Source organism: Drosophila obscura, unplaced genomic scaffold, assembly GCF_018151105.1.
Source record: "Drosophila obscura isolate BZ-5 IFL unplaced genomic scaffold, ASM1815110v1 contig_192, whole genome shotgun sequence".
In the NCBI taxonomy this organism is placed as follows: Eukaryota; Metazoa; Arthropoda; class Insecta; order Diptera; family Drosophilidae; genus Drosophila; species Drosophila obscura.
The window spans coordinates 4,052,234-4,069,888 of NW_024542781.1; the positions used below are offsets into that span (position 1 = coordinate 4,052,234).

The window sequence follows — 17,655 nt, forward strand, 5'->3', positions numbered from 1 at the left end:
TCCCTTCTCTGTCTGCCGATCACCCTCACTCACTCTCTCTCTCTCCAACAGCTGATCCGTTGCGCCGACTGTTTGTTCGAAATTCGAAAATACTTTCGTTAGTCGCGGGAATCTGTTGGCCATCGAAACACACCACACTCGAATCGCATTTGTCACGGGCCTTGACGGTCATTTCAAAGTAAATGGGCATCGCGTAAGGTCCGGTATACGCAGATACACGTCCCGAGTGGATATTCTCGTAGTATTTGGATCATTGAAATGGGGGGTGTGTGAGATAGTACATACACATGTACAGTGTACACACATATTTGTGTGTGTAAATATGTGCATACTTATGTATGTATGAATAATGTGATAATAATTCATAAATTACTGATAATAATCCAATAGCCCCAACGGATAACATTCAACATTTGGATATAAAATATAAAAATGTTCCATTGACAAAAGTGGGAGAAAAAAAGAATTATCTATTAATAAAAACAGTTTTCTTTTTTCAAATTATTTAGCCAATAAAAAATCAGAATGGTGTAAATATTTTCCATCATCAATCAAATATAATGGGAAACAAGTGGATTATTATAAGTTGTCGAAATAAAAAGTTAATCAAAAGTGAATACAATAAATAAAATACATAAAAAGATAATCAAAAGTGAATCGAGTAATTTTTTAATTAAGATTACATAAAACAGGCAATCAAATAAATCGACATACGACAAAAAGTCACAGTGAAAGAAAATATATATATTAATCAATTATTGAATTTGTTTGCAACAGTTTAATAATTTTATAAAAAGAGATGATTTTAGTCATTGAAATCTTGTGATATCGATATAAATTGAAACTTTGACCTAGAAACAAGAAAACACGCTCAATATAGAATCTTGTGATAGCATAAAGTAGTCTTTGGAATCCAGACGCGTCGGAGGATCAGCAGCTTCAATATGTTCACTGTGCCGTTCCATCGGGACACCATCCTGACAACCTCGGTCAGCGATGCATCTGTGCTCAACAAGAGCCGGGCCGTACGTACAAATTCGGATCCAGGGAGGATCTAGTCCGTTCATTTGATTTCCATTCAATTCGGTTGCCTGTGCGATTTACTTCATGGTGCATTGTTTGCCTCTGTGTCTGTGTGCTGTCTTATGCAATGGCTTTGTTACGTAATACGTATGCATGCACCGCTGTGATTTGATTGCTTTGTTCTTTTGTTCCCAACTAATTGCAGCGTTTAGGCCAAGCTAACAGCTAACTCCCGCTCCAGCCCCGCTCGAAGTATCTTCTACCTAACCTTGGCTTCCACTTGTCATTAATTGATTTACCCTTGAATCGGTCCTCCCCCCTGCCATGGCATCGTTTCCATAATACCATGTAGATGTTTCGTTTCGCCAGTTCCCTCCACCTTTCATGGATTTAATTGAAATTTAAGAGGAGAGACAATTCCAATGCAAATGCCTTGAATATTCCCATCTTGAGCATTACCATATAAAGTGTTTCTCTGCATTTCCCATCTATCCATCCTATTTTCCGTCCTCAACTTCTCATCAAATTAAATTCCTCGCGCGTGCCAAGTGGCCGAAGGGTCAGGGAATTTACTTTTAGCAGCCATAGGCGCCAGAAAAAGTTTCCTCTTGACCGTGGCCATGGCGGCCCTGGTGTCTAAAAGAGCGTCACAATTCGGAAAGGAATGAAAAAAAACTGCTTTTGTAGCTTTAACTTTTCCGCTGACTTAACTTTTCCCATTTGAGGGGCTTCGGAAGTTGTTCAACAACCCCTGCCCTTGGTGCTTTATTGTTTGTTCGAGCTAAGGAGTTGCAAAAGCTTCGAGTGGTTAAAGTATTGAGGGCACAAAACATTCGCTTGGAAAGCGGAAAATGTATTTCAAATGCTTAATTACTTGCCATTGACGTTGCAGAATCTGAAATATTGTCTATCGTAGAGCCCTGCCTCTAGTGTGTATTGGCTTTTTATTCTCCCTCTTGAGAAACCGGTCTCAAATTTCCGGGCAAGGAAATAATATCGAATATTTCAGAGCACAAAGTTGCCCGCGAAGGAAATTCAGTGTCAATGCAATATGATAGAAACTATAATTCAAGCTACGCACTGGTGTAGTGTCACATTGCACCAAAGTCCAACATTCAGTCGTTAAGTTATTTGTGCAGGCGATTACGTCGTTGTTCGTGGAAATCGAAAGGGCAGATACCGCAACTCGAATTGGAGTAAAACAAATATCGCATTTCGGCAGTTGTTCGGCAGATGGATAAGCACATAATACGAGTGTACTCGTAATACTCGTGGTGATACTAGGGAGCAGAACGTTGATTTGTTTTTTCAAATGCGCCGGAACAAATCGCGCCCAGTCCAAACCAGATCGAACCCGGCAGCAGCACAAATTGGCAAGGCAACGCAATGCACAAAGTCTTGACCTTAAAACGAGTCTATATCGAATGTAAACAAGCTCGTTAGAGGTCTCCTCACACTTGCAATAACGCTGCTGCTGCCCCATTGTCGTCAAATCGAATGGTCCTCTGGGCTGAAACTGCGACTGGGTCTGTCGATGGGTTCAACGGGCTGTGCCCCAGGGTGGACAGCTGCTGCAACTCTTTAAAATGCAAGGCCAGATACCAGGTTTAGCTATTCACCAGGCACCCGGGCATTACAGTTTTCCAATTGCATAAAAGCCATAAAACGGCAAAGCAAACGAGCTGCGATAACAGCAGACACGTCTAGCTCTAGCGGCAAAAAAGATGACATGAAAATGCTGACACGATACATATAATTCTGTAGATTCTGTACACACGGGTCAGATATGTATACATCTATTTGGAAAGGGAGGGAAGGGGGCATCATCAGCATTCCGGGGAATGCTGCCTCTGCTGGTCTGGCTAATATGTGCTTAAAGCTAAACGAGAGACTCTCACAACAAGACAACATATGTAGAATAGAGGACCCATTGGCCCGGGCCCCCGACCTACATTTGCTAGGTCTAGGCAATATGTGCTTAAAGCTATACGAGATATTTTCCATATCGTGAAAGGGAACCTATAAATGTACATACATACATATGTATGTATATATGTATGGATACAAAGGCCAATTGGTCACTCGCAAAGTGGCACAGCTTTCTGAACTTTAATGGTATAATTTTATTAATCTAACATTTACATTTTTGCTAAATCAGGTCTACATACAAGGTCTATCTCTACATCTGACATGTAGTTGTACAAGTACCTAGCTACCTAGTTGCTGGTACTAACGCGGCAAATGTGTGCGAGAGGGAAATGGGAGTTGGGGGGGGGGGGGAAGCAACTGAAAATGAATTTTCATTCTGGCTATATTTATGATCCATATCGTGAAAGGGAACCTACTATAAAAGCTACTAATATAAACTATAAATAATACGTTTCAATCGCACGTTTGGCTTAGGCTTACCGAGTTCGATTATACTGGAAAATCAAAAAAGACTCCATGTGAATTATTTTTATTATGGCTCCTCTACGTAAGCGAAAAAAAAAAACCAACCACTAAGCCGTCTCTACGCAAATGATTCAAGCAAATTGTAGTTACATTTTTGTATATTCTTTGTGCACTTTGCACGCAGTGCACTTTTCATTATTCTATTTTAAACCCCTTACTGTATGTCTGAGTTGTTTGTGTTATTGTATATTCGCTCATCCAGTATCTATCCAAACAAAATATATATTTGTACTTCTGTTCTACATGTGCCTATGCACAAGCCGTCATAATTAAAAAGAGGATTGTATTGTTTATTGACTGATTTCCAGATAAATCATTTCGTGAATAGGTCATGTGCAGGTCATCTTAGTGTGTTCGTTAACTGCTTTCGCTCTTTTAGTTGCATTTCCTGGTTTTGGGTTTTAAACTGTTTGTAGTTGGGGGACGGCAAAAATGGGGGACGGGCAAAAATGTCATAAAATCGCGGGAGATTATATGTACATATGTAAGCGCATGCAAATCGCCTGTAAATCGCCTGTAATTTGAATTCGAATTTTAATTTGTTGGCTGGCATTGAGGCTTGTCAGGGCGGGGGTTTGTTTTTCTGTTCTGTTTTATTTTATTTCGGATAGGTTGGGTACTGTTGACTCGGCATTTAATATGAATGTCTTAATGCAAAAAAAAGCAACAGCACAACAGCAGAAAAAGTATTGCAATAATAAAAAAATGTTGCAAACACGTAAAACGAGGAGAAAGACAAAGGCAGGGAGCGAAACGCGAGGCGAACGTGACGTTGAATTGGATTCCTGCGAGCGTTTCTGCATTATTTATGTATTTGTGGTGCTTGTTTTCGTAAACAAAAATAATAAAATAATAAAAATGAAATCTACTGCCGCACACTTTGGGAAACACGCGTTGTCAAGCGTGCCACAGAAATCTAAATAGAAAAATACATGTACTATATAGAATATGTATATAGGGTGTATATAATACTACACATGTGTCGTTTGGTCAATTTTGTTCCGCACATGACGTCACGATCCGATCACTCGGCGAGCGGCTGATCAACGCTACGGGACGAGGAATCTCTTCCTCGCATCCCGAAAAGAGAAGAAGTCAAATTGAAATCAATTTGGGAAGATAACTATTTCGTTTGTTTGCTTAAATTTGTGCCTTAAAATTGCTGATAAATTACAATTAGTTGAGTGTACATATGTATGCATTGTATATATGGATGTATGTATATATCTTCGAGATACATATACGAAACGCATCTGACAGACAGCTGCATGCCCCGAGAGTGGGGATGGCATTGGACTTTTAACTTGCTGGCAGCCGCTGCAATCATTTTTGGCAGCTTTTCAATGAACCAAAAATGGGGCAAGGGGGCAGCAGGCGCAGGCTGCACCGCTCTCTGAATGAACACCAGCGAGAAGAACCGACCAGAGCCTCATCTGCATCACGCCGGCAGCAGCTGATGCATCCAACTGCAAAACGAGTACACGTGTGGGGAAGAGGGATTCGGGCAATATAGGGGAGGCACCAGCGTCCCCCAAGAACGGTGGCAGAGCAGGGCAGACGCGATGTCTGCGCCATGAGCATTGAACATGATCACTGAGTCACGGAAGATGGGAACCCATTCTTAAGAAATTCAAATTCGAATAGAAGTAATCGCCCTGCCTTAGGCAGATATCCATGCATAGACAGCGAAGTGGTGGGCAGGCTTTTTGTAGCTGGCAGCAGTCGAGACTTGAGTCGTCATTCGCACGACATTTATTTTGTTTTTGCATAATCGTATCTCTCGGATCAATACGGGCAGCTAGGAACAAGGACTTGGCCAGTCTTTCGTACGAAGATTTCATTTGCAGGAGCTTAAGCAATAGTTGATAGTTGATTGGAAAGTCAAAAGGATTAATGGATTATTCATTTGTTTAAATGTGAAGGACCTCGATACTTTCGACTTGACGGGAATGGTTTTATGTTCGATTAAGCATAGCCATAGTGGGGCCTATTGGACTTGCGCCATTCCCGAAAATTGATGCAGAAGTGACGGGGAGATGTCCCTAAGCCTCTTCTCTGAATTCCGGATTCACATAATAAACTTTGTCGTATGCTGGAGAGTCGTAAAGCCCCAGACCCCAGCATAAGCTAAACGGGAAACGGATTCAAGTGGGGCGGATACATGCATGTATGTAGGAGTCAAGGACATCCATCCAATCATCCATAAAACTGTGGGAGGAAATGAGGGGCGATAGTCTTTGTTCTTGTAATGACGGCACGTTGAAACTGTTCCCATCCTAATCGTTATCCCAATCCCAATGCCAATCCCAGACAGCTTTGACTCACGAGTTCTTGCCGTTCCGTTTGCAGATGGCCGAGCTGATGCACCAGATGCGGGACCCGGCCCACACGCTTGGCGGCTCTGTGGGCAGCATTCCGCAGACGTTGATTGGTGGCGCCGGCGGAGGAGGACACAGCGCCTCGAATGGGTCCCTAAACGGGATTCATGCCACACCTGCGACGAATCTGAAGATGAGCGAGGCCATGCGGCATGCCCAGCACGATGCGAGTCCCAATCCAATCAGCTCCAAGATGAAGGCCTCCAAGTCGTACACGCACGGCCTGAGCAGCTCCTCCGGCACCGTGAACATTCCCACATCCACCTCGGCCCAGAGCAACCTCTCCCTGCTGGCGGACATCTCGCCGAACCACACGCACTTCTTCGAGGTGATGTACGTGGGCAAGATTCGAGTGTCCCAGAAGCGGGTGCCCAACACCTTCATCGACGACGCCCTGCCCAAGTTCAAGGCGTACGACGCGCAGCGCCTGCGGCTCCTGCAGAACCGCAAGATGTCCCTCAGCAGCGAGGGGGGTGTGGGTATCGAGGCCAAGACCGTCAGCAGTCTCAAGAGTCACGATCTCAAGGAGGAGGATGAGGAGCAGGAGCAGCAGCAGCAGCATCAGCAGCCTGAGGAAGAGCCAGAGCCCCGGGGAAGGCCCCAAGTGAAGCTGCAGTTGACGGGCGCCGAGGAGGGGGCCGCACCTCGTCCCCTCGAGGAGAACAAGGAGAACAAGTCGCCCGAGAAGCGCCCTCTGCTGCGTGGCCAGAGCCAGATCGAACTGGGCCAAAAGGAACAGTAAGTAGCCCCAAGAGCAGCCTCGAGTACTTTTCCCCTGACATTTCGCCCAAAACTTTTTCGTGTTGCCCAACCTCACCTCAAAGCCAAACCGAGGATAGCCAGCTGGAAGCGCCCAATGTCATTGTTAACAAGCAGCCCACGCCGCCCAGGGACCAGGGCGCGGCATCAACCAGTGCCAGTGGCTCTGCTTCGGCCTCTGCCTCTACCGCTGCTGGCCCCAGTCAGCTGCATCCCAATTATGCGCTCGAGAAGTAAGTGGCCACCCAGTAGTCCGCCCTCCCGACGCATGATTTGCATAGTTTGATTCGCTTTTTCGTTTACCAATTATTCGTATTCGGTGGCCGTCCATACGCCTTAGAGTACCCATACGAGTACCAATAATACTCGAAGAAAACTACGACTGTGTATTATATACACGTACTAGTATTTGCAACCGATTATATATGTATATATATGTATATTACCACTAAATTCACGAATTCTTAAAGCTTCCTGTGCTCTTTGTATCGTTAAAGTATCGTTTGTGTCGTTAAAGCTGTTCACCAAAATTCAATACTCATCACAGAAAGAGAGAATTAAACTCCCTGACAAAATTCGAATCTTATCTCGTGAGAATGGAACAGTGATTTATTCTTCGACAAACCTTCGACTCCTGTCAGACGCACAAGAGGAAAGGGCAAAGGAGACAAAAGTGGCTCTGCTTCGGCCGCTGCCGCTGCTGGCCCAGTCAGCTGCATTCCTCAGTATCCAAAAACAAAATACATGTCCTGTGCATGATATGGCACATCGATGCTCGAATCGAGTCTCGCCGATAAGGGCTATGTTTGGCTATTCGAAATGATTGCCAAAATGTGATTGAATACGGAAACTGATTGAATATTGAATATCCGTACGTACGTATGAGGTTCATCCTTAGGGGTATGAAGGCCACCGAATATATGTAGATTTAGATTTGTTGGTTCCTCTTTCCTTTTTCGTTATTCGTTTTTCGTTTGTTTCGCCTGCCTGGCAGCACCCCACCCATTGCCTCTATGCACCTGCACACCTTCCCAGGTAGTAGCTAGTGTGCCCCTCACTGACCTGACCCCATTGACACCGTATTGACCCTGCCAATTGCAGCATACCCAAGCAGAGGGATCGATCCGCCTCGCAGGGCTGCATCCCGCCGTACGTGGAACAGAACCGCACGATGGTGTTCCTGGTGGGACGCTGCGATCTGCGGCTGATCTCGCCGGACCGCAAGCAGGTGCTGCTCTACAAGGACTTCAAGGACGTGGCCAGCTGTGTGCACGGCCAGAAGTCGCTGGACCACTTCGGCATCATCTGCCGCGAGCTGAACAACGAGGGCTACATCGGGTACGTGTTCAAGTGCCAGTCGGAGCACGTGTGCGACGACATTGTGGCTGCCATCGCCCAGGCATTCGACACCTGTGCGGAGCAGAAGAAAAAGCAGGAGACGCAGATCTTCAGCTGCGAGCACTGCCCCATGCTGTGGTACCACAAGCTCTGCACTGACGTGGAGGGACTGTCCGAGAAGAAGACCCAGGCCCTGATCCTGCGTCGAATCGAGACTCTCAACGACGATGAGCAGGAGATCGTGTGGGCCAAGTTCTGTGGCTCCGAGAAGACCAATTCCCCGGTGGCCGAGCAGAACCAGTTCCTCATGATGCTACTGCGCGCCCACTGCGAGTCCAGGCAGCAGCGGCATGTACACGACACCGCGGAGAACCGCTCGGAGTTCCTCAACCAGTATCTCGGCGGCAGCACCATCTTCATGAAGGCCAAGCGCTCGCTGACCAACTCGTTCGATAATCTCTTGAAGCGGAAACCCTCCAAGGACGACATTGCCGTGCCGCCCCACAATCTGCGCGACATAAGGGAGGGCTCAGCCGAACCGCTTGGCACCGAGTCGCCTCCCGAGGGCTTCCGCTCCCGCTCGAACACCGTGGGAGCGAGTCCCAGCAACAAGCCCACCGCCGAGCAGCTCAAGAGCCCCATGATGGACATGTGAGTAGAGTCATTCGAATTGTTCCCTGGAATCCACCATTTGATTGCCATATTTTTGGTCCGCGAGCAGATTCATCAAGGTAGGCAACAGCCCCAAGGAGGCGGAGACACATCAGGGCTCCTGGCGGCAGGCCATACTCAACAGCGTAGTGACCCCCTCTAAGGGTCTGGACAGCGAGGTGCCCACTGAATTCCTGTCGCCCATGCGCAAGCGTAAGTTGTCCTTTCATTCGATTGAAGTACGATGTAATGATGGCTTTATCCGATTGCAGCTGCAAAGAGGGGAAAGCGCGATGCGGCCGAGCTGCGGGAGCTGTGGCGCACGGCCATACGGCAGACGATCATGCTGAACCGCATGGAGACGGAGAATGCCATTCTGCAGCTGCGCCAGAACGAGAACGAGCTGAAGCGCATCAAGCTGGACTACGAGGAGATAGTGCCGTGCGACAAGCAGCTGATCGAGCGCTGGGAGCAGATCATCGAGCGCAACTCCACGCAGATCGGCAACAAGAAGGATCCCAAGGTGCTGGGCCATGCCATCCGCACCGGAGTGCCCCGGTCGAAGCGCGGCGATGTGTGGACCTTCCTGGCAGAGCAGCATTCCATGAACACGGCGCCGGTGGACACCAAGCGATTCCCCAACTTCAATACGCCGTACCACACACTGCTCAAGCACCTCACCGAGCACCAGCACGCGATTTTCATAGACCTGGGCAGGACGTTCCCCAACCATCAGTTCTACAAGGATCCCCTGGGCCTGGGACAGCTCTCGCTGTTCAATCTGCTGAAGGCCTACTCCATACTCGACCCGGAGCTGGGCTACTGCCAGGGTCTCGGCTTCATCTGTGGCGTTCTGCTGTTGCACGTAGGCTTGCCTTGCTCGAATCTCTCCTGAATGTCCTGTGCCCTAATATGGTTTTCAATATGTGTTTTTCAGTGCGACGAGGCGAACGCCTTCCAGCTGTTGAAGCATTTGATGTTCCGCGGCAACATGCGCACCAAATACCTGCCAGACATGAAGAAGTTCCAGCTGCAGCTGTACCAGCTCTCTCGCCTGGTCAAGGACCATCTGCCCGATCTGTACGTGTGGCTTGATCAGAACGATGTGTCGCCCACTCTGTACGCGGCTCCCTGGATCCTCACCGTGTTCAGCTCCCAGTTCCCCCTGGGCTTCGTGGCACGCGTCTTCGACCTGATTTTCCTGGAGTCCTCCGACGTCATCTTTAAGTTTTCCATTGCGCTGCTGTCCGTGCACAAACAGCAGCTGCTGGCCAAGGATAACTTCGAGGAGATCATGGACTACCTGAAGACGGTGGTGCCCAAAATCGAGCCCAGCTACATGGAGAAGATCATGAAGCTGGTCTTCTCCATGGACATTGGCAAGCAGCTGGCCGAGTACAACGTGGAGTACAACGTGCTGCAGGAGGAGATCACCACCACCAACCATCACCTGGAGATGCTGAACAGGGAAAAGACGCAGAATCAGCATCTGGAGCAGCAGCTGCAGGTGCGTTCCAAATCCAAATCTCTATAGCTTACGCAGTGACTGACCCACTTCCATCCGCAGTTCGCCCAGTCCTCGATTGCTCAGCTGGAGACCACACGCTCCTCCCAGCAATCGCAGATAACCTCGCTGCAGTCGCAGGTGCAGTCGCTGGAGCTGACCATACAGACGCTGGGCCGGTACGTGGGCCAACTGGTGGAGCACAATCCCGACCTGGAGCTGCCCAACGAGGTGAGACGCATGCTCCAGCAGCTGGATGACCTGGAACGACAGCGCCGCCGCCCAATCTTCGCCGACCGCAAGATCGGCAAATCCATCTCAGTGAACAGTCACTTGGGGTTTCCCCTCAAGGTGCTCGAAGAGCTGACCGAAAAAGACGAACTTGGTTCGCCACAAAAACAGAGGAAGGAGAAGACACCTTTTTTTGAGCAGCTGCGTCAACAGCAGCAGCAGCAGCACCGCATGAATGGCCAATCCAGCAATGCCCCAGCCAATGAGCCAGTCCCCGCGGTCGCGGTCGCGCCCACGCCACCCCCGCGGCCCAATCGCCTGCTGGACAATGCCAGTGCACGGACCGTCATGCAAACAAAGCTGGACGAGCTGAAGCTGCCCGAGCACGTGGACAAGTTCGTCGCGAATATCAAGAGTCCACTGGAGGTGGACTCTGGCGTGGGCACGCCCCTCAGCCCGCCCAGCACTGCGAGTAACAGCAGCGGTGGGAGTATTTTCAGCCGCATGGGCTACAAGACCACGCCGCCAGCGTTATCCCCCTTAGCGACTCGTCAGACGTACGGCAGCAGCAGCAGCAACAGCAGCAGCAGCGGCATTGCCATCACCACTGCACCAGCGCCAGGGCCGATGGAGCAGGCGCCACCCGCAACTAGTATTGCGGCGATGCCACACGAGGAGGAGCAGGCCATGCACCCGCTCAGCATGGTAGGCGGCGATGTGAATGTGCGCTTCAAGGGCACAACCCAGCTCAAGTCGATACGTCCTGTGCACCACATGAGAGCCATTCCTCTTGGCGTTGTCCAGCACCAGTCCAGCACAGAGTCGTCTGTGGGTGTGGCGCCTGTTCCGGTGGAGCTGGCACCTCCTGCAGCGACCACCGGCCGCAGCTAACGGTTTTGATTCATCAGCAAGCTGCTTCGCGGGTTCTATCGCGAGCCAAACCCCTGAGCAGAGTCCAGGACCTGGTAACGGACGGACGGACAGACGGACGGACAGCTTAGTCGTGCTACTTACGAACTTCTGTTGCGGCTTAGATATAAAGTCAACCTATAACTACTTCGTTTTCAAATTGTGTCAATGCGCGCACAAAATGTTGCCATATATATATATTGCTCCGCAAGTCACGCAATCGTTATAAACAAACCCCCACCCACACCCCCAACATAATATATAGTACCCCCTTATACCCCCCTACATATATGTAGTATGCTTATACGAAGGGATTGGACAAATGCTTTTTCAAGGTTTTATAGATTTGGCTACCGTTTTGAAAGATAAAAGATTTATAACCTCACGCCGCACCGCACCCTGAAAGCAGCAGCCACAGCGAAAAGTAAATAAAACCAAATCAAAGGAGGCAGGGCACTCAAGAAAGAGTCTGTAGCTTGTTTAAGTTTAGTTTTCCGTTCACTATTAACTTAATATTTAACGAATTTACTTAGTAGCTTACTTGTTGTTACTCGATTTCCGTTTCTTTGGTTACCTTTAGTATAGTAAATTAGTTCTTAATCATTATCCTAAGTTGTAACTATATTTCTACTGTACATTTCTCCCCAGGGTTTTATTTGCAATTTAAACTAAAATCAGAAACTAATGTGTAACACGACACTTGTATTCCGGCGACATTTGCTTGTAAATTGTTCTTAGATACGAGTAGGATACAATTTTCTGAAATCTCTTCTCTATGCTTATGGTACTTGGATTGTATTGATTTAAATATACATACATGCAAACACACATACTATATGCAATAACTATAAAACGTGGAAAATACATACAAAAACAATAACAAAACAAATTGCTTCTGTGTTAAGTACTTAAACTTATCTATTGCTTAGCCGGACGGGATCGGGCTTCGATCGGGCGCCCGGAGTTTGTGTAGCTGATTTGGGTTAGAATATGAGTAAAATTAACTGCAATTACATACATACACATATGAAAACAGTAATAAAGTCAACCAAAATTATTTAATCGATACCACATAGAGTTGTTTTATTTACGAGTACTTTACCCAGAGCTCTTGGCGTTCCATAAAACATAAAGAAAGGAATTATTTACATCAGTCTAGTCTGTTCTCGCACTCTGTCCCATCTGTATTTTTATACCCGTACTCAAAAAGAGTTAAGGGGTATATTGTATTTGTGGTAAAAGTGGATGTGTGCAACAGCAGAGAAGGAAATATATATATAAATATAAATATATATATGCATCAATAGCCGAGTCGATATAGCCATGTCCGTGTGTCCGTCCATCTGTCCGTCTTGATGAGAGCCTAGATCTGAGAGACTATAAGAGCTAGAGCAACCAAATTTTGTTCCCGGCTTCATGTGATATCACAATGCTACAAGTGTATTTCAAAATTGCGCCCCGCCCCCTTCCGCCCCTACAAAGCACGAAACTCTGTGGCAGGCATAATTTTAGAGATAATATAAAACTAAAAACGCAGTATCGTAGAGAATGACTGAATCAGATCAGATCATAATTATACCCAGAATGAAAAAATTAACTTTCAGTTGCTTCCCCCGCCTCCTACAGCAAGAGACCACGCTACTCATTCTCTTTCTCGCTCGCACACCCTGCCGCGTTCTGTGCGCGAGTGCCCGCTAGCGGAGAAGCTGTAGAATGTACATTGTATATTCTACGTAAACCATAAGCTCACAAATTTATATACTGACTGAGTACGGGTATAAGTAGAGTCGCTTCCCCAGAAGCGACTCACACGTTCCTTCTCGTTGAGTATTAAGTTTAAGCGAAGACTTTACAATTACCAAGATGATGTATTAGGCACCAACAAGCTGTTCTATGGCGCGGGTTTTCGTGATGACCCGTGACCAGACGACCAGCGTCGCTCACAGCTGCTCCGCTTCCTACTCTGAATTACCGAAAACAACCAAATCGCAGTAAGCCGCTCTCCCACACCACTTAGAATGAAAATTGAAATTGAAATATAATTATGTTTTTATGTTTTTATATTCATTTTTGTATTTAATAGTCTTTGGCTTAGCACAAACATTACGATTATTTGAAGTAGCCCAAGTCGTAATGATGATGATAATGATTTATTCGGGCTTACAAGTCATTAAACTAAGAATGGAAATCAGGAGAATTTGCTAAGGTTTTTACATATTTATTTTAATAATATCTTAATGGCTAAAGTCTGAACAATTTGCATTATTTTATTGGCATATCACATAACAGGTATTGACAAATAAATCTCCTAAGTCAGGCCATTTCAGCAGTCTAACTAAACCAGCAATTAATTGGGGCAGATCTAATGAAACATCACAGCTTTTAGTTGAACTAAAATTCAAGAATTTTGTTTTTTATTACGGATGGCTGAAAATTTTTAAAATTAATCTGGCACTCGAAGAAACTAGGCTAAGGGAAGAAAATATCAACAAAAAGCTCTAATGCAAAAGCAAATTCAGCAGCACTCTGATGGGCATCGCGAGTCTCATCAAAATGCGGCTGAGTTCGCTTTTGGGGAGTAAAAGAACGTCCAGTCCGTTCTGGTCCTGCCTCAGCGCTAACTGATCCCGTCAGGGATCAAAGGAAGGAAAAGGAGAACAAAGAGGGACCTGCTTAAAGCGCGCGCCTGGCTGCTGTCCATCAAATCGTCATTGTCCGTCGGTCCAACTATCATACATATATACAAAAATATAACCCAAGAAATGCTGGGCAGGACGACGGGTCTACTCCTTGAACTCTGGCTTAACGCTAAATTCCGCCTTGGGCTGCTGCCCCCCGGTGGCTGCTGCTGCCGCCGCCGCCGCTGCAGCCGAGGCAGCACTGAAGGCGGCCAGATTTCCCAGCATGGAGCTGTTCTGAGGCAGTCCGGGATAGAGGTTCTGGTAGAAGAGGGGGTTCTGCAGCTGGAAGAGGGCCATCAAATGCGTCAGTTGGAAGTTTGGCGCTGTGGCGTCTGCCCCAGTTGCAGCGGCAGCGGTGGCACCAACACCGAAGTTCGGCAGGAGGCTGGGAAACAGTCCATTGGCGAGGGGATTGAGAGAGGATTGGGGCATGGATTGTGGCAGAGGCAGGGGCTGGGGCTGGAGCAGGGCCTGTTGGCTGGAATCATCTTCGACCTTGAGACGTTTGGCCTCTGGCTGCTGAGCATCGGCGGGCAGTTGCTGTGGATGGATACATACGATATATAAGATAAGATAAGGCTCCAGGACATCTCTGATCGATTGCTATACTCACAATTTTCTTGGGTGGCCTGCCGCGCTTGCGGGCCAGGAAGTGCTCGGCGGAGAGAGAGGAGAGTGGGGTGGAGGTGTGGCTGCTGCTGGAGGTACTGATCGGGGGCTGAGTGGCGCCGACGGTGGGCTGTGGCTGCTGGGGTGCGGCATCCAGCGAGGACTCCTCCACGTCCTGCTTTTTCTTGAACTGCTGGTAAGCCTGCTCGCCATCCTGCCGATCGTGCTTCCGCTTGTGGCTGATCATCTGGCTGCTGGAGTGCAAGATGTAGTCGCAACCCTCGCGGACACAGTGGATGTGGTTGCAAACGGTGGAGAACTTGCAGGCCTCGAAGGGGCAGGCCTCCGTCTTCAGAATCTTCTTGAAGCCGTCCATCTTCAGCTGATGGTCCTTCAGGTGATAGGTCTTGTGCTTGTCTGAGTTGCAGAAAGATAAACCTTAGTAAATTTCTGTTCAGCATGCCCCATGCTCTGCTCTGGACTCACCCATATCGGCCTTGTTCTTGAATGTGTGGTTGCAACCTTCGCGGCAGCAGTGATAGTGCGATATCTTCCTGCCGAAGAAGGGGCAGTCCTCGATGCGACAGTTTTCGTGGGCCCGAAAGCGTCTGAAGCCCTCGTTGACTATCTCCGAGTCCTTGCGATGGAAGTTCGCGTGCATCTGCACGTCGCTGGTGCTCACGTATACCTTGGGGCAGTGCTCGTAGATGCAGTGGTAGTGGGTCTGCTTCCAGTTGTAGGCACAGCCCTCGCCGTAGGCCGGGGCACAGTCGTCCGCCGAGGAGAAGCGGGCGAAGCCCAGCTTGAGGCTCTCCTTGCGCTTTTTGTGCCACTTAAGGTGACGGATGATATCATCCTTCTTGCTCAGGATCTTGCCCTGGCAGGGCTCGTCGTGGCAGTGGAAGTGCTCGCGCAAGTTCTCCTGTCGGCACAGGCTGTTCTCGCACTCCAGATACGAGGACACCTTTCGCAGGTTCTTCAGGCTGTCCTCGCTCTGCAGGAACGCGTCCAGGCTGCTCGCCGTGGACAGGCTGACAATGCTCTTGCTCTGTTCGCTGGAGGGCGGGGTAAGGAGGGAGATGGTCTGGGTCTGGCCTAGGGGGGTGTTCGGTGTGAGCTCGCTGTCGAGGGGCGTGATGTTGTACGATGAGTCGGCCGGCTGCTTGACGGGCGTGTACTGCAAGGCATGAGGAGGAGAGGAGAACGATGTTACATACAACACATACAGAAAGTTGGGGCTCGTCTCCGACAGACTGCCTGGTGCCCACAGCTGGCCGTCGGGGAGGCGAACCCACGCGTTGCCGACACAGCTGTTTGATTTCTTTGGAATCGAGATCTTGGAGATCTTGAATCACGAATCGTTTGGTGTATCACTCAAATTACAAAAGCGTGGGATATTCCCCATACAATATACATTTTGTTTTGCTCTATTATTGAATGGTGTTCCCATGGCCAAAGTTCTTTACCAATATGATCCAGCGAGTGCTGGAGATAATAAGTACTACGGACTAAGTACTCACCATGCTGGGGGAGTCAACGCTGTCTGTGGTCGACTCCAACGGTTGCACGCCCGACATCATCAGCAGCTTCTCGGAGCTGGCGTTGGTGCTGACCAGCCCCGAGGAGCTGCAGCTGTTCAGACTGGACAGCGGCTTGTCATCGTCCTCGTCATCATCATCATCATCATCACCTTCATCGTTGAAATCCTGCTCATATTTGACTGTGACGGCCGAAAGGCTGCTGGCAACATGCGCCCCCTGACCCACTGCAGTTGTTGCTGCTGGAGTGATGGCTGCGTCGGCAGCATGTTGCGTTGCGTTCTCGATTGGCGTTGATGTCACTGTGGAGGATTGCAAAAAATTATTTGTGGTAAGCTGTTCGACATTTGCTGCGCCAGAGAACTGGCCCAGCATCATGTGTTGTTGCAGCTGCTCCTGCTTCAGGGAGCTGGGCGTGTGGGTGGGTGTTAGTAGGAGGTTCGATGTTGCCAACAAGTGTTGCTGCTGTTGCTGTTGCTGCTGCTGCTGCTGCTGTTGTTGTTGCTGCTGCTGCAGCATGAACTGCGTCAGGGGCGGCAATGTGTTGAGCAACATCTGGCCAACAAAGTGGTTAGGTGCGGGGGTCGTGGCTGCTGCAGCATGGGCAAATGGTTGTTGTTGAAGAGCAATCAAATTACTATTGGGACTACAACTACGGCTACTACGAGTACTACAGGTCGTGTTTTGCGAGCTAATTCGTTTGTGCGTTCTTGTCTTGAGAAGTTCGTGTTGCTGCTGCTGCTGCTGTTGCTGTTCATGTTGCTGCTGCTGTTGCAGACATGTGCTGCTGGAGATGTCCTCGTTCTGTGTGTAGGTGTATCCAGCTAGCTGCTGTTGGGGCTGCTGCAGCTGCAACTGCTGCTGCTGCTGTTGCTGCTGCAGCAAGTTCATCATATAAAGTTGCATTATAAACTCCATTTGGTTGGACATTTTGGCAAAGCACTTTTATTTATTTTTTTATCAAACACAGCACTGAAAATCTCTCTCCTTTCGTTTTAAAAAATTCTTAAGATTTTGCTTTGATCTTGAAGATTTTTGGTTTGGTTTGTCACAGCACAGTTGGTTGCACACAGCGGAACACGGAAATCTCGTCCTCGATCGACTTGTCTTGCACGGCCGTCTGGCGATCATCGACGTTCGGCTTCGAGTGTCTCAACTCTTCCGTTGCCGCCAGCTAATATAGCAGAAGTTGCGCAAACTCAAAGTTCCAACTGCAACCCTCTCCTCAACTGCCACTCCGTCTCTTAAAAAACGATCCCGCTCGCTCTCGACTCTCTTAAAAAACGGGCGAGCGGCCAACCAACCCCGTGGTGGTGGCTGTGCTGGGCGTTCAACCCCTAGTTTTTTAGCGACCCTTAGCCGGAAAATACTCTCGGAAAATGCAATGCTCGGCGCCGGCTTGCGCTACTTATTTTCGGTTTGGTTCTGTTTTTTCGCTGCTTTTTTCCCGACCAATAAAATGCCAGCATTCATGTAAATTTATCTGGAAAAGAGAGTTTTTTAGGTAAAAAATGTCATTGATTGCGAGCGAAGAGAGAGGATGTGAAGGAATCCATATATCTCAACCCAATGTGTGAGCG

General features: G+C 48.3%; 2 protein-coding genes across 7 annotated transcripts in view; one reads left to right on the plus strand and one right to left on the minus strand.

Annotated features, from left to right (window-relative positions):
• LOC111071053 (TBC1 domain family member 4) overlaps positions 1–11,605 on the plus strand; it is a 30,254-nt gene extending 18,649 nt beyond the window's left edge. For 2 of the 5 annotated variants that reach the window (XM_022362154.2, XM_022362157.2), the window contains 7 exons: positions 5,827–6,593; positions 6,680–6,847; positions 7,716–8,603; positions 8,674–8,816; positions 8,876–9,468; positions 9,541–10,110; positions 10,171–11,605. In XM_022362154.2, the coding sequence (XP_022217846.2) occupies positions 5,827–6,593; positions 6,680–6,847; positions 7,716–8,603; positions 8,674–8,816; positions 8,876–9,468; positions 9,541–10,110; positions 10,171–11,229 (4,188 nt within the window). In that variant the 3' untranslated portion in view covers positions 11,230–11,605. Of the gene's footprint in view, positions 1–90; positions 1,026–5,826; positions 6,594–6,679; positions 6,848–7,715; positions 8,604–8,673; positions 8,817–8,875; positions 9,469–9,540; positions 10,111–10,170 lie in introns of those variants that run through there. The other 3 variants (XM_022362156.2, XM_022362158.2, XM_022362155.2) reach the window with 3 other exon arrangements.
• A 1,730-nt stretch (positions 11,606–13,335) lies between these two features.
• Positions 13,336–17,005, minus strand: LOC111071096 (transcription factor castor). Of its 2 annotated transcripts, XM_022362226.2 has the most exons (5): positions 16,714–17,005; positions 16,058–16,377; positions 15,024–15,714; positions 14,542–14,954; positions 13,336–14,468 (listed from the first exon to the last, which is right to left on the minus strand). In XM_022362226.2, exons 1-5 carry the CDS (start codon positions 17,003–17,005, stop codon positions 14,031–14,033), a joined length of 2,154 nt encoding a protein of 717 aa, XP_022217918.2. In that variant the 3' UTR covers positions 13,336–14,030. The 2 variants fall into 2 exon arrangements, with proteins under 2 accessions (XP_022217918.2, XP_022217917.2); XM_022362225.2 differs by having other exon boundaries at positions 16,058–17,005.
• Between the last annotated feature and the right edge of the window lie 650 nt (positions 17,006–17,655).

Coding starts and splice junctions, on each gene's coding strand:
- LOC111071096 (XM_022362225.2), bottom strand. CDS start 17,005: ATGTCCAACCAAATGGAGTTTATAATGCAACTTTATATGATGAACTTG. Junction 14,955..15,023: donor CAAGAACAAGGCCGATATGG/GTGAGTCCAGAG, acceptor TCTGCAACTCAG/ACAAGCACAAGACCTATCAC. Junction 14,469..14,541: donor GCAGGCCACCCAAGAAAATT/GTGAGTATAGCA, acceptor ATCCATCCACAG/CAACTGCCCGCCGATGCTCA.